The 22691-nt window shown below is 44.8% G+C and overlaps 1 protein-coding gene across 2 annotated transcripts in view; it reads left to right on the forward strand.

Moving 5' to 3' along the window:
• Nucleotides 1-7743, forward strand: part of BMP7 (bone morphogenetic protein 7) — an 80996-nt gene extending 73253 nt beyond the window's left edge. For both annotated transcript variants that reach the window (XM_081011399.1, XM_081011400.1), the window contains exons 6-7: nucleotides 827-937; nucleotides 3000-7743. In XM_081011399.1, the coding sequence (XP_080867525.1) occupies nucleotides 827-937; nucleotides 3000-3149 (261 nt within the window). In that variant the 3' untranslated portion in view covers nucleotides 3150-7743. The remainder of the gene's footprint in view (nucleotides 1-826; nucleotides 938-2999) is intronic.
• Nucleotides 7744-22691: the final 14948 nt, after the last annotated feature.

The following is a 22691-nucleotide window of genomic DNA, read 5'->3' on the forward strand; positions in this document are numbered from 1 at the left end:
GCTTCTCCCCTGCTGTGAGCGGGATCAAGAAGACTTGATTTTGTGTTACGTCCAAATCAAGGATTGCGTTTTCCTGCACGTTGACAAGACACAATCATCCTGTCGACCACAAACCATGGGTTTAGATTCTTGGTTCTTATGGCTTGTTAGGGAGCAACAAACCATGCAGCCTAGTTCAGATGTAACACAAAGCTGAGGCTTCCTGCTTTGTTGTTCATCCCACTCATGCCAAGGGAGGAGCGATCAGGCAGGATGCCTTGCTCTTTCCTGATAAACCATGGCTAGCACACTGCTTGTTCCTGATAAACCATGATTAACCAGAAAGTATGGCTTATTATAGAAGGGACGTGGGTGGAGCTGTGGGTGAAACCACAGAGCCTAGGACTTGCCGATCAGAAGGTCGGCGGTTCGAATCCCGCAACGGGATGAGCTCCCGTTGCTCGGTCCCTGCTCCTGCCAACCTAGCAGTTTGAAAGCACCTCAAAGTGCTTCCCGGCAGGAAGGTAAACAGCGTTTCTGTGTGCTGCTCTGGTTCGCCAGAAGCAGCTTAGTCATGCTGGCCCCATGACCCGGAAGCTGTATGCCGGCTCCCTCGGCCAATAAAGCGAGATGATCGCCGCAACCCCAGAGTCGGCCATGACTGGACCTAATGGTCAGGGGTCCCTTTACCCTTTACCTTTTATGGCTTATCATTATGTGCAAATGCCTCCATGGTGTAGTCAGAGGTCGGGATGGATCAGCTGAAGCCAGTGCTGTGAACATCTACAAATGTCAAACGTACTAAGGAGTGTTTTACTAAATCTTCTCTTTCTCTGATGTAACCCAGGACTGGATCATTGCTCCAGAAGGTTATGCTGCGTATTATTGCGAGGGAGAGTGTGCCTTTCCATTGAACTCTTACATGAATGCAACAAACCATGCTATTGTACAAACACTGGTAAGCTCATCCTAATGCCCTTTTCAAACAGCTTGACTTAATCCGATCAATGTCTTTCTTTCTTTCTTTCTTTCTGAATCACGCGAGGTGTTAGTCATTGTGGATTTTAACAAGGTGAAATAACCTCTAGATATTATGCTGGGTATTATTTGCACCCGTTTTGAGATTTGCTCAGGTAGGGACACTTTGAGGAAAACCTGAAATGGGGAGAAGAAGGTGGTGCAAATAACTTTGTGCTGTTTTGAGAAAGGGAGGGGAGTGGGCTTACAAAGGCAGAAGGAGAACTTCACCTCACCTCACTTTCCTTGCCTTGTTCAAACATTTAACTTTTTCGGCAGCTGCAGCAGCAGAGAGTGTTCACATTGCCACTGCCTTTCTTCTCTTGGGCAAGGGCCAATAACTGTCAGGAGATAGAGCATCATATAGAAGGCAGGGTGTTGCTGTTACTCCTGCAGGGTTACAGATTGGGCAGAGCCTCAAGGAGTGTGCTGGGCTCCTTGATGTTGCAAGTGGAGAAGTCTGGGCTGGCCATTCCCAGTGGTGGTACTTCACAGAGCCTCTTGGGCTTGCTGATCAGAAGGTTGGTGGTTCGAATCCCCGCGATGGAGTGAGCTCCCGTTGCTCTGTCCCTGCTCCTGCCAACCTAGCAGTTCAAACGCATGTCAAAGGGCAAGTAGATAAATAGGTACTGCTGCAGCGGGAAGGTAAACGGCGTTTCCGTGCGCTCTGGCTTCCATCACGGTGTTCTGTTGCACCAGAAGTGGTTTCATCATGCTGGCCACATGACCAGGAAACCTGTCTGTGGACAAATGCTGGCTCCCTCGCTCTGAAAAGCCAGATGAGTGCCGCACCCCTTAGTCGACTCTGACAGGATTTAACCGTCCAGGGGTCCTTTAACTTTGTCTTTACCTTTTACTCAGCAAGTGGCTGAGCCCATTTTCAGTGGATTGCACCCATTGTGCACCCATTGCACAAAAAGAATTAGTAGTAGCAGGTGCCCAAACTAGGTTTATTAGCTGCTCATCAGAAGAAAACTTTCAGAGGATATGAAGTACTTAAAAGCCTCTATAAAAATCAGCCAGAGAGAACATAATAGTATTTGTGTGTTTGTAATCTCATTAAAAGATTAATCATATAAAGCGGTCACATAGAAAAAATAGCTTACTAAAATAACTATTAAAATAAATAGTTGTTTCTCATGGACACACAGACATATATTTAACTCCACCCAAGTTTCACTTTCCTTTTCCCCCCCCTTAAAGAAGTTTTTTGTTCGTTTGCTTGTTTTAATAAGAGCTTTCCAACACCATGTTCTGATTGTGAGAAAAGGCAAAAAGAACTCCATAATCCCAGTGGAAGAATGCAGTGCACAGCTGAACTGCAAAGCCGTACCTATAACTGTTCAAAACCTCAAGCTCAAAATGCAGTTGCATCCTTCAAATTGCATGCATGTAATTGCAAAATGCATGAGCACTTTTTGCATATTTGCAAGGACCACATCTACCTCTCTGCTGAGCCTTTTCTGCCCATGCTTTGATCTTCTTGCAGCAGATCTTCTTGCAGAGGAAGGAACTATAATTGCATGCCTTGCACAACATCAAAGGCCATTTTCCCTCTCAGCTGCTCCTCACTGGTGTTCAGGAGGGATCCCTAATGCAAAATTCAAATATCTTGTTAGGTGATGATGCTGTGTCTCTCACTTGAAACTTGAATGGGAACGGCTGTGGTGCAGACTTTTTCAGTCTTTCTCCTTGTGAAAGATATGAAAATGGAAGAAAATGGTAGTGATGCTGTTTTTTACAACAGGAATGGGAAGCAGACATTGTTGGACTGCATTCCCCATCTTGACCATTGGCCTTGTTGCATTAAAGTTCAACAATATCTGGTGAGCTACATCTTCCCCGTCTCTGTGTTAAAACACCCAGGTTCTCAAGTCTGGGTCAATAGGAAAGAGTCTATAGGAAATGCTTTGTGTTAACACCTATCAAAACATTTTGTGATGGTGGCCGTAGAAGAGAAGATGTGACTACCTTGATGTCTTGTGACTTTTTTGTCTCAACAGGTTCACTTTATAAACCCAGATACAGTGCCGAAGCCTTGCTGTGCCCCAACGCAGCTCAACGCCATCTCCGTCCTCTATTTTGACGACAGCTCCAATGTCATTCTGAAGAAATACCGGAACATGGTGGTACGAGCCTGTGGCTGCCATTGAACATTCAGATCAGGAAAGCCGCATGCAGCTTGCAGAATGTGCAGGTTGTGTGTGATGTTGTCTTATAACATGTGTCGTTAGAAAGAAAAGAAACCCTTCTTTGAAAACATGCCGCAGTTCTTAGGAACACCTTTTCTGAAGTGGCCAAAGAGAAGAAACGCAGACACAAGCGGCACTTTGAACAATTTTGGCTTCCAAATAAGCATCATTCTCCAAACTGATGCACAAGGAAAACAAGGACCGAGGATCGGTTTTGTAAACAGGTCTGTACTTCTGTAAGGCAAGCAAAACCTGTCCAAAAGTGCTTTGTCAAGGGGGAAATGAAGCTTTTTAACAACAACTAAAAGCCATCTGTAGTGGGAAACATGCTTGTGTGTGTGATTGCGTGTCTGTTGTGTGTGGGGAGGGCACAGATTTGTAAAAGTTACTTTTAGAGGAATGAATTGTTTGAACTGAAATGAGTGAATTCAGCTGCCTGAATGAAGCAGTGATTCTGTTAAAATTACTGTGGATGTGTAAGTCCTGACTTTTTGTTTTCATGGATGTTTCTATCTTCCCATAACATTTTACATGTTTGGAACATTTCACCACCAAAGCAGTACTGCAATTCTTGCAAAGCAGATCTCAATTGTTGGTGTGTGTGTGTGTGTGTGTGTGTGTGTGTGTGTGAGAGAGAGAGAGAGAGAGAGAGAGAGAGAGATTTACAGCTGTGCATCATGTTCCCCAATCAAAAGCACAGCCAGCAATAGAAATCTAGAATAGTTATTTGTACATCATGTTCCCATCCTAACACACCGACAGCCATATAAACTGCAAACGTATCTGATTCACTGTCATGTATCTCCAGTACAGTTGACTTAATTGTGTGACACCTTGCACAATTAAGCCACAACAGAACTCCTATTTTTATATTTTAAAAATTTGCTGTAAACCAACAATAAAATTTACGAAACTGGTTCTTTTTCATAACATTTAGCCACAACAACAAATTAGCAGTTTTTACTCTAGGAACAGAAAATCATTGTCATTCTCCGCATCCTTAAACTTACTTTCATTTGATTTACTTCCAACTCCATAGGTGATAGGAATACTTAGGCCTCCAAAACAGTGGACCTCTTTTGGTGTCTGGAAGGGATGTGCTTGTCACAAGGATTTTATTTTCCTGAGCAGCATCCTCTCTCAGATTCTAATATTCTGTAGTGCTGGTTTGAATCCTCCCCAAATCTGGCATGGCGGGGGGGGGGGGTACTATAGCATGTATCCAGCAGCAATCCTCGCAAAAATATTATTGATAAATTTTTAATATTTCTTGTAAACCGCTTGGAGGTTTTATTACCATCCAGTGGCATATGAATTGTGTTAAATGAATAAATAAACACTGGGCAGAGTTCTGTATCTTACCGATATGGATGAGGAAATGGACAGGATCCTTATCAAATTGGGAAGGTCTGCAACACTGTAAAGGACAGGTCATACATTCAGAAGTATGACTTGGGGGACAGAATTAAATTCAGAAGAACCCATTTGCTGAGAAACTGGGAGGCGTCAGGGAATTTAAGAAAGATTTAGGAACTACAGTTGATTACTAACTTGTACACAAATCAACAGTATGATGTTAAGACAAATATCATTTTAGGTTGCACCGACAGTTAAAACTGTTCCAATACTTGAGGTGTTTTTGTGCTCCTGAGCTTAAGATGTCTGTATCTGAAGCACTGTTTCATTATTTGTACTACTTTCAAAAAGAGGCTTGGGACACTGGGAAAGTTTCGAGGGGAAAGATACCAAGATTAGTAAATAGGAAGGAGGACTAAAGGAAGCAGGCCTCTGAACATTGGGAAGGGATAACTTAACTTGCAGGATGATTTTCCGCAAGATGAAGATGGCTTTTCAAAAAGCATTTGGAGCACAGAGGATAGCTCTATCAAGGACTATTAAGTGCTACATCTAAATCTCAATTTTCCATACATACACATACAAAGTCCCTTCTAAAAATATAATGGATGAACACAGAGATCTTAGGAACAAATCAGACTGGTTAATTTTGTGGGGAGCAGGTGGGATTTGTGTATCTTGGTTGGCCAAAAGCCTGTTTTGCTGGCGAAGTCATGCTTGGAAATTTGTGGGACTGAACAAAGTGTCCACAGCAAATTCTGTCTGTTGCTGGTGGGATCTCAAGGTGTTACCAAGGACTCCCCAAAACCCCACATTATCAAAGATGTGACTGAATACCTTTTATACTAATTGGGCATGGAGTTTTATTAGCCTGCATAGCTTATTGTGCCTTACAATGCTAAATACTTTTAGAATGTAGACTAAATTATGCAGAACAAAAGAAGTTGTACAGACCTGTACAGTTCATAGATAAAACCCCTGTTTTGCCCACCAAATGTTTTGGACCATGATTCCTATTAGCCTCCATCACATTGGATGGGCTAATAGGAGTCATCGTCCAAAACATCTGGAGGGCACCAAGTTGGCGGAAGGCTGGCCTGAGACAAGGGTGCTTCAACCCTAGGCCTAAGAACACAGTGACTTGCCCAATAAATAGCCAGAGGGATTCATGTCCAAGCCAGGATCTGAACTGTGCTCTTCCAGACCACGGTATTTGCTGCCAGAAGTAGCAAGAGCGGCTTCTCTAAAATGTTCCTTACATCCACCAGTCACAGCCTCAAAATTCAGACATGATTTGGTGCAAGAAATATCAGGCATCATAAATAACCAGCAGTCCTCTGTCTCATTGTACATTTCAACGAGGCCTTGGTGGAAAAGGGGGAGGGGGCAGAAAAAACACCCAAAAGTACAGCATTCACGTGAGAGAACGACTGAGAAGGTTTGAGATCCACAGCACAGCCATTGTTGTCATTCAGCGCGTGGGGTTTTGCAAACCTCCAATGAGGGGAAAAGGGTCCTGCTATCACAGTGGGGTTCGTGCTGCGATGAGGCGGCCTTTTTCTTATGGCTGCCCCTAGCAAGCTGGCAAATTTGGGGCCTGGCTGAAAGGCCGCATGTTCTCCAGACAGAGCCTACTACTTGGGCTAGCAACAGGCGCTTTCTGGTAGCATCTGAAACCTCAGCTCGTCCCTGGGCCAGCTGGTGCTGATGTGGGCCTTGGTTGGTCAGGACCTCCTCTGAGAGAGGACACTTCCTGGTCCTCCTTCACAGAGTCAGAGGAAAGGTAGCATACTTGTTGCTGGAGTGCAGCCACATGAGGAAGAGTAGGAATTGACATATCTGCTTGCCTACCTACTTCTCCCTCTGGCAGCATGGGGGTGGGGGGTTGGTCTCTGTGGGGAGGAGGACTGGACCCCAGATAGGGTGTGTGTATTGCATGAGGGGCACCCACCCACACCCAAAAAACCTTTAAATGATCATACCGTCATAAGCGGTGGTTATACAATCACCTCGGCATGTCTTTACCTTCACTTTCTGATCAGGAATTCCAGTCCACATTCCCCCAAAAAATATTTTCAAAAAACAAATTTCTTTATTAAGAAAATGCCTATGGGGTTCTTCGACTCCCAAGGCTGCCATTATTAAAAATGCAATTACAAGTTAGACAAGGAGGATTTGGTATTCCAAATCCAGAACTATATTCCCCAAGCTTATTTATTGTCAAATATTAGATATTGGAAACCCCAAACTAGCGCTAAATTTTCCTAATTAGGCAATCCTGGAATATACATATATAGCTCCTTTATCTTGATGGACAGCATTGGGATCAAAGTATGTTAAAACTTTTTCTTGCCGTGTTTTATCTCTGATCAGAAGGTACATAATCAGATACTGGTGTATAACCACACAAAATTGGTCGGGGCCAACAAATGCAAGGCCCCGCAGCGATGTCTGGCTTACCTGTTGTGGACCCATCAGGGGCCTCCGCAAGACCTGGAACTGTTCCTGCCTTGTTATCTTCTCCCCCACTTAGCTTTGCAACAATCCTGCCCAGGCAGCCCATGCCAGAGAAGCCAGGATGGGGAAGTGCCTAGACCTCTGGTGCATTATTATAGAAAAGTTCAGCCACCTAACTATCTACTTCGAGGGGTTTGATAAGCCTTGTTCAGGGAACTCAGATGCTTCTTTTAAGGCTAACGATACATAAGAAACACCTTCTGAGTGTGTTATTATATATTATATGGGTGAGCTCCAGTGCCTTGTTGGTTGCTGTTCTATAGGTGGCATAAACCGTTTCACTGTATACCCTCCAGTCTCTTCTTTTTAAGATATGTTTTATGGGGATATTGTTTTTCCTGGGGTAATAAATGGCAGGCTTTCTGCCCATCTCTGTGTAAACTCCGCATTGTTTGTACATGTTTGTGTAAATAGTTTTCACGAAAGCAAGAACAAAAATTATTTATTTCAGCTACTGGATTTTTCTCTCCCCTCCAATCACGTTCAGGAAAAATATATATCTTCATCTCTCCTTTGAGCACATTTTGTTTCCTTATTTAAAGATATTTATTAACAACTGTTGGCGCAAAAAGAAAACTATACATTTTGGGTCCTTTCCCCCCTTTAGAGCAGTTGTTTTTAGAAGGTTGTTTGTACAATTTAATCAAATAAATCATTGCTGTTTTACATGTTTTAAAGAAGACTGCCTAGTTTTGTGTGTTGATGTGATCATTTCTCTTTTTTCCTCTGCTCTCTGCCCTATCTGTGCTTGCACCCCAGACCTGTGCACATTTATTCGTAACTTGAGTAAAGTACCACTAAGGTACACTCAGGATTTCATCTGTGTACTTATAGTCCATCCTGCGCACATGAAGATGAGTGACAAGATCTATCCTTTCAAGAGATAGGCAATTGATTTAACGTGTCTGCCATGGTAATTTTGTTGGCCGTGTTAGCAGGGCAGAAATGATGAACTTAAAAATATGTCAAGGCATCCTTGCTAATACTGCTAGAAGTAAACCTTTATTTATTCAGGCTTGCATTAGAGTCAATCCATGGTCTCCGCTTGCTGTCCCTGGTTACACACCATAAGAATCCTGGGAACTGTAGTTTTTTAATGGGTGCTGGGAATTCTAGCTATGTGAAGGCTGAACTGTAGTACCCAGGATTCTGTGTGTGTGTGGGAATCATGTGCTTTAAATATATAAAGTGTCCCAAACTCCATCACTGTGAGCCTCCACTGCCTCCACTTCACCCTAGTTGCTGGTCACGTCAATCGTCAACTCGAAATATAACACAGTGGTACCTAGGGGACGTGGGTTGCACTGTGGGTTAAACCACAGAGCCTAGGACTTGCTGATCAGAAGGTCGGCGGTTCGAATCCCTGCAACAGGGTGAGCTCCCGTTGCTCAGTCCCTGCTCCTGCCAACCTAGCAGTTCGAAAGCACGTCAAAGTGCAAGTAGATTAATATGTACCGCTCCGGCGGGAAGGTAAACAGCGTTTCTGTGCGCTGCTCTGGTTCGCCAGAAGCGGCTTAGTCATGCTGGCCACATGACCCGGAAGCTGTACGCTGGCTCCCTTGGCCAATAAAGCGAGATGAGCGCCGCAACCCCAGAGTCAGCCACAACTAGACCTAATGGTCAGGGGTCCCTTTACCTTTACCTTGGGTTACATACGCTTCAGGTTACAGACTCTGCTAACCCAGAAATCGTACCTCGGGTTAAGAACTTTGCTTCAGGATGAGAACAGAAATCGTGCTCCGGCGGTGCAGCGGCAGCGGGAGGCCCCATTAGCTAAAGTGGTACCTCAGGTTAAGAACAGTTTCAGGTTAAAAACGGACCTCTGGAACAAATTAAGTTCTTAATCCGAGGTACCACTATGTTGAGAAGGTCCCAAGTTCAATCCCCGATGTCACCAGTTAGGACTGGTAATATTCCCTCGCCTGATACCTTACAGAGCCTCTGCAAGTCACGGTAGACAATCCTGAGCTAAATGGACCAATGGTCTGATTCGGTAAAAAATAATACCCCTGCATCCTATGCAGTTACATTCCTTCTTTCCCCCTTAGTCACAAGGCCTGTCAGTCTACTAGATCTCAAGATCACCTAATAGTGGGGAACTGCCTGCCCCCCTTGCTTTGATTCATTCCCACCTCCTATTTCCTTGTATTCCTAACTGCTTAGATTATGTGCCATGGTTACTTGTCAACAGTCACAGCAACCACATAGCTCTTAATGCAGAAATGTGGGGGTGGGGTGGGGGGTAAGAGCCCCAAGGAAAAAACGTAAATCCGTCACTGGCAGCCTTGCAAAGATGCCCAGTTGATTCTAGCACAGCTGTCGGCAGCTGTTTCAAAGAATTAGGAGGTAAATTAATTCTGTTTACTGCTGACATAGTTGAGAGATTTAGTCATTCCAGTAAAATTGCAGAGGCACAAGAAAGGCAGGGGGAGAGAAATGCTACGGAAACATCAGCCAAGAAGTTGAATCTCTCTCCTTTCCCCCACTGCCCAATTTAAGTGGATATATTTCCAAAGATGCTGCCAGCATTAAGATTCTCTCCTGACGCCCTGACACCACTTCATGGAGAGTATGTTCTTGCTCCAGAGGCAGCATATAGAGTAGTGGCCAGGTCCTGGGAAACCAGGGTTCAAAACTTCCTGCAGTCATAAGCCTCACCTTGGACCAGTAACCACCTCTTAGCTTAACCTACCTCACAGGGGTGTGGGGAGGACAAAATGAGAACCATGTGGTGCAGCAATAAAACTGCTAGCACATTTGCGAAGCTAAGCAGGGTCTAGTGTGGTTTCAAATTGGACGGGAGACTGTGTTGAGATCCCTGCATTGCAGGGGATTGGACTAGATCTACAATTCTATGATTCTACGTGCACTGCCCTGGGATCCTTGGAGGAAGGGTGAGATAGAAACGGAACAGTAAGTAAAAATAAATAAATAGCCTTGTACCCAATGTAGTGCTAAGAACAGTCTGGGCGCAAGGATTTTTGCTTGCACAATGGGACTCCCCACTGTGTACCCTCTAAATCTGCTTTGGGGGTTCCTCCAACCCTCTGGAGCAGATCTGGGAAGAGCAGGGAGGGGCAGAGGAAGCAAAGGCTGTTGTGCAAGTGGAACTCCTTGCACTGATGATACGGTTATGCAGCACTATGTTAGATACAAGCCATAAAGTTTGAAAACACTTGTTTGCAGCAGGAATATTCACTAGGGACATGCCTCTGTATGGTCCCCTAATTGTTAGACAAATGTTTGCCCATTATTCCAGAACCTGAACTGGAACCTTGCACAGAACATACTGAGGTACCCCACAAACTCCAAAAAGGTACATTTCCTTCTGTTTCCAATATTCAGGATGTGAGTGCCATTTCTTCTGTAGCCAAAGCAGCACTACACCCCCTCCCGCTCAAGAGACAATATACCAGCAGACTCAGGGGAAGGTTCTCTCTTATCTCTTTCACACACGTGCACTCACATATAATATGTGACATCCAAAAGGAATGGAAACCCTCAAAACAGCCCAGTGAAATCTGAGCCCGTTAAGTGGTCATAGAGCTCTGACTGAGTGACGAAGGGGAGGGAATGGAGAACTGATTGAGCGGAGGAGCTGTGGAACAGAGTGACACTGCAACACTTTGTTGTAGATCCTGCTTGCGTCTCTAATGCTGTGGTCTCAACAGGGATCATATTACAGTGGTACCTCGGGTTAAGTACTTAATTCGTTCCGGAGGTCCGTTCTTAACCTGAAACTGTTCTTAACCTGAAGCACCACTTTAGCTAATGGGGCCTCCTGCTGCTGCCGCGCCTCTGGAGCCCGATTTCTGTTCTTATCCTGAAGCAAAGTTCTTAACCTGAAGCACTATTTCTGGGTTAGCGGAGTCTATAACCTGAAGCATATGTAACCCGAGGTACCACTGTATGCTCCTATGCTACTCAGAGTGTGCTTGCCACAGCCTACATTGCAGATGGGCAGAAACAACCTTTGGAAACCCTGCTGCCTGTGGATGCATTCACACTGCACATTTCAGATGATCCGGTGGGAGAAAGACAGTCGCCTTTGGTGGCTTTTCTTGAAGCTCCTTACCATCTTATTTCTCGGTCTCTTTCAGTATTCCTGCTGCCAGGGTGGTTGAAATTAGAAGCTGAGACAGTTGTCTGTGTTAAAATATGGAACTCCCCCAATTGCGTGGATTCAATTTTGAGAAGAAAGCGATTGGATAACTCAAGTGGTGATAAACCTTCATAATCGTGCCAAACATTTACTTCTCTCCCCAAGCACTTTTGCACAGCAGAGGTCACTTTGGGGATAGAATAGGTGCACGAGAGAGGAAGAAATTCAACAGGTGCAGTTTCACCCACCAAGGGTAGGGAAAGCTGCTCCTATTGAACTTCTACCTGCCATAAAGATCTCACAGACAAGGAGTTCTGTTAAGGGGGAGTAACTGGGTGAGCGATGAAGCGTGAGCAAAGTATTTGAAAGGAACCCAGCACAGGGTAGGGAGCAAATGTATTCTCAGCCCAGTGCTGACGGCGAAGGGATATTTTGGTCAGATTTCTTTACTGCAACATCCTTAACCCAGCCGTTAATGTATCTGGCTCTGATATGAACTTTGGCCCGGCTAATGGAGGGAAACTATTCAAAGTTGGTGGATTTATCCCTATGCAATGTGCTACTGATGTGTCAAGTTCCTTGGATGACTTCACATAAACTATGTGAAAGTGGAAAGATGCCGAGTCTGGAATGAGTTACAAAGGGTCAAAGTTCAGCTATGTTGTCTCCCAGTTCTCTTGCAAGCGAAACCACTTTCCCCCTCCGCTATTTGGGAATCTTATTTAACTGTTACCCCTAATCCTAAACACATTCGCTTGGGTTGGGGGTGGGGGGCAGGTTCCATAGCTGTCAATGGCGTGTGCTTGTTCCAAGTAAATAATAAATGCATTCATTGGAGGGGGAACTAAATTGCTAGTAAATTTATAGCAATTATGTTGAGGCAGCTCCAGTTATTAGATGTGTACAGTATCAATACCAACAATAAAACCAGTACAACACACACACACAGCTTAACAGAAATCTTTTATATGAGTGGCTGACACCGTAGTTCTCCATCTCTCCTTTCTCTGAAGTTGCCCCACCGACTTGAACTACATTGCTTGTTGTGTGTTTTTCCCCCATTTACCGGTATATATTATGTTTCTATCTCACATTCCCTCAAGGTGTTGTACCTGGACCTCCTCCCCCTCCCCATTTCATCCTAACAACATCCTTGTGAGGCAGGTTAGGTTGAGAGATGCTGACTGGCCCAAGGTATTTTTAATAAACAAATAACACCTATTCCCAACACTCCTGAAAGATTTGGGACTCATATTTATATGAGTCACTTTCTCCCACCCCTCCCGGTTAGTTTTTGCAGAGTAAGTTTTTCATGACAAAGAAAAGTGAAGACAAAACGTAACATTGCAGATGACAGAATGTTCCAGGTTCCCCCCTCCTTTCTTTGGTTAACCCATCCATTATTTTGGTTTCACATTACTACTGAGAAGTCGGCTGTAACAAGGGCAAGGTAAAAACAAGCACGTACCATACGCAGAATGTGCAACGATAAATACTGTTAAGGGCATCTGGGTTTAAGAAGCTGTAGTTAACTTTCTGTCAGCACTGCCATTGGAAACTCTTATTTTCTGAGATTTATATCTTTATTTTGGGAAGGGAGCGGAGAAGAGGGTGGTGGAAGAGAGATTGGATTCCCTTGGACCTCAACGCATGAGTTTTAGCTATCAAGCGTTTATTTTTGTAGTTTGTCCTGCATGCTGGGCGGGATGGATTCAATTTGTCTGTTATGAATTTCAGTGGATCATGTAACTGTAGCACTGTTTACCTCCATTTTTTATTTTTATTTTAAGAATGATTATTGACATATTTTGTGCTTAGCAGGAAACCAAGGACCCCTGCAGACAATGGTTCTTGTTCAGAACACTACAACTGTAGGGCAACAGAGGCATTTTCCTTTTCTCCTTTAAAAGGCTCACAAATACAAGCCAAGGGTAGGCATACGGTGGCAGCCATCTTGTCTTGCACATCTTGGACTCGGCCAAGGGTTGCCTCAAACCAATAGCATGAATCCAAACAGCAGGAATTGAAGAATGAGCATCCCTGGCCAAGAAGTCACAAAATAACAGAATGTGTTAGAGGCAGCACTGCCAAGAATCTGAAGAACACTCCAGAAATATGATTAGGGAAGACGTGGATAATGTCAGAGCTGAAGGCTTGAGGAAGCAGGTGTTGGTTCTTGAGGGAGCCATGAGGGCTAGCCCAAATGGATCTGCTTCCTGGGGTAGAACAACAAATGGTGCCCACCGCTCCCTCACACAGGCTGCATACACACTCCTATTCATCCTGCACCCAGTACACTCCCACCACTGGTTTGTAATGTGGTGTGCACCGAACATTTGCTCTTGGTAGTCCCACCTGCCTCAGAAGTTCAGGGGTGGTGACCCAGGAGAGGGCATTCACTGTGGCAGCCTCTAAGTTGCGGAACACCCTCCCCTCAGAAATATGTCTGGCTTCTTCGCTATACTGCTTTTGGCGAATGACAAAAAATCGTTTCTTCAGTGTCTTCAGCAAAGTGAGGGGCAGATGGGACTTGTCAACCTGGGAAGGTAGGCCATCTAGGAGAAGGAAAACTCTGATCACAAACCTCTGCTGCCTTGTGGGCAGTGCTGTTTTTCTAGAAAAAGAGGTGCTGGAACTCACCATGAACTCCTCCCTTGTTCTCTTATAATGACAATGGTGCCCTTCTGAGAGGTGCTGGAACTGCTTTCCAGAGAGTTCCAGCTGAAAAAAATCCCTGCTTGTGGGACACATTTGGGAGAGGAAAAGGCTAATGAGTAAACCCTACACAAATTTGGATTGGAGTCCCCAAGTCCTTGTACACCTCCTTCTGTAGTCAAGCTGGTGCCAAATGCATTGCTCTGCTTTCCTTTGGACCACATTGGTGAGGCTGAGAGGGGTTTTGTTGACTGGGTAGCCCAGGACTTACTCCCCAGGCTTGCATCCCGGAGACATCACTTCGGTGCTGCTAACTCAGCAAAAACAATGCAATTTGACTTCATCCCTGAAGGTGCACTCCATTGTCTCTCGAGTGCGCCAACAACTACATTTGTTACCCCTGACATTGACTCATCAGAAGAAATAACATGGAAGATGACAGATAATTTGTGCAATTTGTGCATGAACCCAGCTTTTATGGTGCATTTCCAAAATAAAGTCAACTTCCAATCATAGTCTGTTCATATCAACTTATTTAGTACACCTTCTCCCACCACGAATAAATAAATAATAATCCACCTCTTCGGACACTGTGGCAACCCTGAAGCACTGGTGTGGTTATAATATGTCATGCTGTTTTCTGAAAATGTAGTGGTTTGACCACTTAGCCAAAATGTTGGAAAATGAAACCTTCAGCTTTCTTTGGGGGTGGAAAACCCACTAAACCACCAATAGTAGCCTCCTGGGAAGCTAGGAGTCAGAGTGAATGGAGTCTGCCAAAATGTATGGAATTTCCTGTTAACACCACTAGACCACAAATTCAAAGCATGTCAAATTTAGCTGGGGGCTGTAACGCATGGAGTTACAACTTTCAAAGGTAGATGTGCAAAGCATGGAACTACACATAAATGCAATTATGACTCAAAGCACAGGTTGGATAAAGACCTGAAGGGAAATGGATACAAGTGCTGGTTAGGAAACTTCAAGCCCTACCAACTTTCTAGGAAAACACATTTGTGCACCCACACATACGTATCTTTCAATTTTGGAAAACATTGTTTGGAAGAGTGTGTCAAGAAAAAGGGACAGAAACGTGTCTCATGTTAGTACATGCTTACACAGAACATTTCTGACACGAAACTTCGGAAAAGAGGAGATAAGTCGAATGTTCTGATGAGGAGATGTGGAACAATAAACTATGCCACTTAAGAATGAAGATTTGGTGAGTAATTATTTGGATCTTTCAGTGACCACATTCATACTCTGCCTTGAATTTGGTTCTTTGTGATCCACTACAACACACTGGCTTGTGGAAGGTTCCACCAAGTTAGACTCCCTTCCTGTGGGAAGCTAATGTGTCATGCAGAAGGTCTGTCACCTTGGATGAAGCTCCACATCTTTCCAGTGACTCATGCTCTTGACAAATGTTCTCCTGCCCTCTCAATCACAATTTCTGGGAAGCAGGAGAAATTGTATTGAACCTAGCAGCGAAGCTGTGAGGGGAAAACATAATTGTAAAAGCTTTAGCAAATTATGGCTGTAGTCCTATAGCCAGCTAGCTGGCCTCTAATGGACTGTAGAATCTTGGAGAAGTCTTATTTCACTGGTGAAGATGAGCTCCTTTAGCCAGTTCCCAGGGGTCTTCCTAATCCAAGACCTTGTGTGTGTGTGTTTCTTTGTGGCTGATTAGCTGCTCTCCCTGCGCAAAGGTCAGAGGGGGCAGGGTTTCTGTTGAGGCAGGTGATTAGCTGTGGGAGGAGCTTATCAGAGCTTGCAGGGCAGCGGCGCGCACAGTTTGATCCATCTTTTAGATTTAGGGGAGCTAGTCTCAAACATTTGTTGGGGGAGACCTAGATTTTTTTGTGGGGGGAGTTATTTGTCCTGTCTTCACGCTTTTTATGATGGAGGACCGCTGTAGCCACCCCCAATGACACGTTCTCAAGATGGAGGGGGACGGAACAGCTGCAGTCGCCTGCGGTTTCTGCGCAATGTTTGCCATCTTGCCAAAGGTTGCAGGCAGCTTTACCTGCAGCAATTGCATGTTGATTGCCCTCTTAAAAGACAAAGTCCAGCAACTGGAGGAACGTGTAGCTACGCTCCAAAGAATTAGAGAGCTGGAGCTCTTCTTGGAAGCAACAGAGCACACCGTCTCCACCAAGGAGAAGACAGGGGACTCCCCTGAGAAGGAGGCTAGTTCACCAACACAGGAGCCAGATATATGGAGAAACGTGACTCAAAGAAGTAGGAGGCCCAGGGTTCGCTCTGATTGTTTAGAAATACACAATCGCTTTGAGGTCCTCTCCCCTAGCATGGAAGACGAAGAGCAGACTCCATTTGAGGATCTCTCCCTCATTACAGTCGATCAGGTATATGAAGACGAGCAGCAAAGTCAGTCCTCAGGGAATGTGCAGGCGACCTTGGAACGGACAGCTCATGGAAGAACCCCGACCAAACCTAAGAGGAGGCGTGTAGTAGTGATAGGGGATTCCCTACTGAGGGAAACAGAAGCAGTGATCTGTGGGCCTGACAAGATGTCTCGGGAAGTGTGCTGTCTCCCCGGGGCTAAGATCCAAGATGTAACTGAACGACTGCAAGGAATCATAAAACCCACTGACAAATACCCCTTCCTCTTGGTTCATGTGGGAACCAATGACACTGCAAGCAATAGCCTCCAGAAGATCAAAAGAGACTACGAGGCTCTGGGCAGGAAATTGAAGCAATTAAATGCACAAATTGTCATCTCATCTGTCCTCCCAGTTGAACGACGTGGCCCAGGGAGAGAGGGAAAAACAGTGGAAGTGAACAGCTGGCTTCGCAAATAGTGTAAACAGGAACGGTTTGGATTCTTAGATCATGGACTGCAGTTTCTTGAAGATGGACTTCTGGCAAGCGATGGGCTGCACCTCACAACGGTTGGGAGAAATGTTTTTGCCAAAAATCTCAGAAACCTCATCAGGAGGGCTTTAAACTGACTAATGTGGGGGAGGGAGACAGTGCTCCTGAAGGTAGTCTATCAATTGATGAAGATGATCATCCAAATGTCATAGACCAAATGGAGCATACAGCACGCAGACCTAGTGGTGGGAGGAAAAAATCCTTAAATAAGAGACACGGGGGAATGATTAATGGACTTCAGTGTCTGTACACTAATGCGCAAAGCATGGGAAATAAACAAGATGAGCTTGAGCTCTTGGTACAGCAAACTAAATATGGCATAATAGGCATCACTAAAACCTGGTGGGATAAGTCCCACGATTGGAATGTAAAAATGGGGGGATACAATCTATTTCAGAGAAACAGACCAGACAAGAAAGGAGGAGGAGTGGCGTTATATGTCAGGGATGTGTATACCTGTGAAGAGATCCAAGATTTAGAACCTCAAAGCCAAAGTGAGAGCATTTGGGTCAAAATTAAGGGAGAGAAGAATAACAGTGACCTCATTGTGGGAGTTTACTATAGATCCCCAAGCCAAACGGAGGACATAGATGATGCCTTCCTGGAACAGATGGCCAAGCATGCAAAAGGAAGGGAGATAGTAGTAATGGGGGACTTCAATTACCCGGATATTTGTTGGATGTCAAACTCAGCCAAGAGCATAAGGTCAAACAGATTCCTCACTGGCCTTGCAGACAACTTCATTGTCCAGAAAGTGGGAGAAGCAACAAGAGGAACAGCCATTTTAGATCTGGTCCTAACCAATGTTGATGACCTGGTTAGTGGGGTAGAAGTGGAAGGATCATTAGGCGCGAGTGATCATGCTCTTCTGAAGTTTACTATACAGCGGAAAGGAGCAGCCAAGCATACTAGGACTCAATTTCTTGACTTTAAGAAAGCCGACTTCATAAAACTTAGGGAAGTGCTGGGTGAGATCCCATGGACAGTAATACTAAAAGGAAAGGGAGTTCATGATGGCTGGGAGTTTGTTAAGAGGGAGATACTAAAAGCACAACATCAGGCAATACCAATGAGACGGAAACATGGAAGGTGCCTAAAGAAGCCAGGGTGGCTATCTAAAGAACTTTTAACTGAGTTAAGATTAAAAAAGGATGTGTACAAAAAATGGAAAAGGGGGGAAACCACCAAAGAGGAATTCAAACAAATAGCCAGCACGTGTAGACACAAAGTCAGAAAAGCTAAAGCACAGAATGAACTCAGGCTTGCTAGAGAGGTTAAAAGCAACAAAAAAGGCTTTTATGGGTATGTTCGTAGCAAAAGGAAGAACAAAGAAACAGTGGGGTCACTCAGAGGAGAAGATGGTGAAATGCAAACAGGGGACACAGAAAGGGCTGAACTCCTCAATGCCTTCTTTGCCTCAGTCTTCTCCGATAAAGAAAACAATGCCCGACCTGAAGAATTTGAAGCAAATGATTCAGCAAAGGAAACACAACCCAGAATAACTAAGGAGATAGTACAAGAATACTTGGCTAGTTTAGATGTATTCAAGTCTCCAGGGCCAGATGAACTGCATCCAAGAGTATTAAAAGAACTGGCAGATGTGATCTCAGAACCACTGGCAGTCATCTTTGAGAATTCCTGGAGAACAGGCGAAGTCCCGGCAGACTGGAGGAGGGCAAATGTTGTCCCTATTTTCAAAAAGGGGAAAAGAGAGGACCCAAATAATTACCGCCCAGTCAGTCTGACATCAATACCAGGGAAGATTCTGGAGCAGATCATTAAGCAAACAGTCTGTGAGCACCTAGAAAGGAATGCTGTGATCATCAATAGTCAACATGGATTTCTGAAAAATAAGTCATGTCAGACTAACCTGATCTCGTTTTTTGACAGAATTACAAGCCTGGTAGATGAAGGGAACGCAGTGGATGTAGCCTACCTTGATTTCAGCAAGGCATTTGACAAGGTGCCCCATGATATTCTTGTAAAGAAGCTGGTAAAATGCGGTCTTGACTATGCTACCACTCAGTGGATTTGTAACTGGCTGACTGACCGAACCCAAAGGGTGCTCATCAATGGTTCCTCTTCATCCTGGAGAAGAGTGACTAGTGGGGTGCCACAGGGTTCTGTCTTGGGCCCGGTCTTATTCAACATCTTTATCAACGACTTGGATGATGGACTCAAGGGCATCCTGATCAAATTTGCAGATGACACCAAACTGGGAGGGGTGGCTAACACCCCAGAGGACAGGATCACACTTCAAAACGACCTTGACAGATTAGAGAACTGGGCAAAAACAAACAAGATGAATTTTAACAGGGAGAAATGTAAAGTATTGCACTTGGGCAAAAAAAATGAGAGGCACAAATACAAGATGGATGACACCTGGCTTGAGAGCAGTACATGTGAAAAGGATCTAGGAGTCTTGGTTGACCACAAACTGGACATGAGCCAACAGTGTGACGCGGCAGCTAAAAAAGCCAATGCAATTCTGGGCTGCATCAATAGGAGTATAGCATCTAGATCAAGGGAAGTAATAGTGCCACTGTATTCTGCTCTGGTCAGACCTCACCTGGAGTACTGTGTCCAGTTCTGGGCACCACAGTTCAAGAAGGACACTGACAAACTGGAACGTGTCCAGAGGAGGGCAACCAAAATGGTCAAAGGCCTGGAAACGATGCCTTATGAGGAACGGCTAATGGAGCTGGGCATGTTTAGCCTGGAGAAGAGGAGGTTAAGGGGTGATATGATAGCCATGTTCAAATATATAAAAGGATGTCACATAGAGGAGGGAGAAAGGTTGTTTTCTGCTGCTCCAGAGAAGCGGACACGGAGCAATGGATCCAAACTACAAGAAAGAAGATTCCACCTAAACATTAGGAAGAACTTCCTGACAGTAAGAGCTGTTCAACAGTGGAATTTGCTGCCAAGGAGTGTGGTGGAGTCTCCTTCTTTGGAGGTCTTTAAGCAGAGGCTTGACAACCATATGTCAGGAGTGCTCTGATGGTGTTTCCTGCTTGGCAGGGGGTTGGACTCGATGGCTCTTGTGGTCTCTTCCAACTCTATGATTCTATGATTCTAAGATCTGGCATGGATGAACATCTGGCATCTGAGGTTGTCCTAGCCAGGTGTTACAAAACTGTACGGAGGAATTCAAAGCAGTACTAAGCAGATCACTCCATCAGTGCAGACGTTTCTCCTTGCCTGGTAGAACCATCTCTTCTTTCCGCCTGCTGTTCTGGGGGTTCTCCTGACCCCCCTCTGTGCCAATTTGAGGGTAAGCATGGGGGAGGGGGGAGGAGGGAGGAAAGACCCATTGTGCTCAAAGTCCTTGCACAGGCTTCCACTAGCAGGACTTGTTAGTTGACTCCATCCAGCCCATGGTCTACAGACCTTAGTGATCTGCAAGCTTCATTCAGATGGTCCATGCCGTGTTTGTAAAAATAAAAATAAAATCATATAGCGTCTAACACAGCACATTGCAATTGTTACAGCTGGCAGACAAAATCATTAAATGGTCTGCCAAGACCCTCAGCAATAGTTAAGTGTTTGTGTGAAGTCTGAGAACCACTGTTCTAGGCAACGAGTTAGTCTCTTATAATGGATCTACCAAAAACACTGTGATGGAATCAGCAAACAATTTTTTAAATAATATTTTTTATTAAAGATTCTCTTTGTTTACAAAAGTACATGCATGGAGTCAGGTTGTAAAGTCTTTTCCTTATATCAGTTACATCTGATGTGAGACATTAGTGTTGTATACAGAATAAGGTTGGGGGAGAAGAAAAAGGGGGGAGGGAGGGAAGTGGTAAACGTTGGAGAGGCGATACGTCTACAGGCACATACCTCCACATGTGGTTGGAATGCTCCAAAATCCAACCCTTCTGGACAGTAGCCCTACAAGAGATATGCAAAATAACTAAACAGGTATTAGAACTCACCCCAGAACTGGCCCTATTGAACATTTTCCAAGATCATAATGCCCACTCACATTATAAAGAGCTTATAACCCACCTACTCTCAGCAGCCAGAGTCCTCATATCCAGACACTGGAGAGACCTGTCAGGAGTAAGCATGGATCAATAGTATCAAATAGTATAGGAAACAGCTTTACTAGAAAAGCTAACCAAGAGACTGAAACAGACATGGCGACAAAGAGAAGAGGACACCTTCACCCCAGTATGGCTCCCCTTTATCACATACACAGCCCAACAAGACAACAGGAACCCACTGACAGCATACGAATCAATATGGCTTACTTGACCCAACAATTCCCCCCCCCCAAACAAATCTCACTACAGCCAACTAAACACAACCAGCCATGCCCCGAGCCCCCCAACCAACCTCTCTCACTACCATGGAAATATAATAAACAAACAGAAAGAGAACCTACCCAAATGATGCTGACATAAAACCCCCACATACCCACAAAGTATAAGACTCTGCAAACCTTTCAACTCTGATCAGATCTCCCACCTCGTTTCATTTATTTGGAAAGCAATAGTGGGGAAGCCCTGAACTGGACCAGAACCCCAGTGCCGGAGGAAGTGGTTAAATCCATCCATCTGCCATTTTCCTGATCCAAATTGCTCCCTCCTACTGCCGTTTACTCTCTTAAAGCAAACATACTTGTGGCTGCCTTTAAAAGAGATTAAAAGAGTTCAGAGAGCCATTTCCCAATGTCTTGTCTTGTTAGCCTCTGAAATAGCAGGGCTTCTCTCCCGTCCATGAATAAATACTAGGTTATATTCCTGCAATTTCCTCTGAAACTTATCTTTCAATCTTCTTAATCCAGTTACTTGAGCATCTTCATGTTATAAAGGGGGGGAATGGCATCAGAATATGGTGATGAGAGTGTAATTTCAGGAGCCGCAGAGCTATATATAGGCATTGCTGAACAACCAAATGAACTACTTTACTTCTGTCAACCACAATGCCACTGAGATAGATGGTATGAATTACTGTCATTTCCAAAATTGCTAGCTGCAGAAGAAACATCCAAGACACTCTACCGTGTGCTCTAGCAGTGGGACTGACAAATCCACTGTAATCATGCAAAAACATTTTAAATGGTAAGGACCAGCTCTGGAAATGGAGTGTCAGTCACTGAATCTGGAGACTTATGGCAGTCTGATATGGTCCAGGGTTGCATGGGTGGGGACTGAGCCAAAAGTGGGCAAGGCAAGAGATGTGGCTCTTACCTTTGTACAATAGGATACATTGTTGGCATCCATCCGCCTTGGGAGACAATGGAAGAGTGCACCTTTGGGGGTGAAGTCACACTGTTGGAGAGTTACAGCGCCTGCTGTGGCTGTAGAAAGCATTATGGGAGAGACATGTTTTGTTGCAGCTGGGGCAGATGAAGGCCCGGTCCGGTTGTGTTGCTGCAGATGCACCATGGTATTTCTTTGCTCTGGTCACTGCTGTGGATGCACAACCTAACTGTCTCCAGGCACTGTGGTTGCCTGCGAAGGATTCTCATACAGCAGAGTTGATGTTGCCAACCTTCATGGTCTCATTTTCACACATCTTTGTAGCTCAGAGTTGGTCTGCCAATGGGCCTGGTGCCTGAAGCCAGCTCCCCATAGAGCACGTCCTTGGGGATCCTGCCATCTTTCCTTCTGTGGACATGACCAAGCCAGAGAAGACGTTGCTGAGACAGGAATGTGCACATGCTGGGAATGTGGAGAGCACGTCTCTGCCCTGCCATGTGATGCCCAAAATTTTCCTGGTGCAGCACATGTGGGAGGCATTGAGGCAGGTATAAGTTGCCCATGACTCACTTCCATAAAGCAGTGTGCTCAACATGCAAGCCTGGTAGACTTTCATAGTTTACATTACCATATTTCAAGGACACATTCCAATCTCACAAAAAACACTTGGAAAAGGTGCAGAGGACAGTGCATGAGGACTGTCTTGGGAGAGGCCCTGTTGTGTTCTGAGCTGATGCCAGAACCCACAGGGAAAATGGCAAGACTCCT

This window comes from Podarcis pityusensis (assembly GCF_964106645.2).
Source record: "Podarcis pityusensis genome assembly, chromosome: 6".
Classification (NCBI taxonomy): Eukaryota; Metazoa; Chordata; class Lepidosauria; order Squamata; family Lacertidae; genus Podarcis; species Podarcis pityusensis.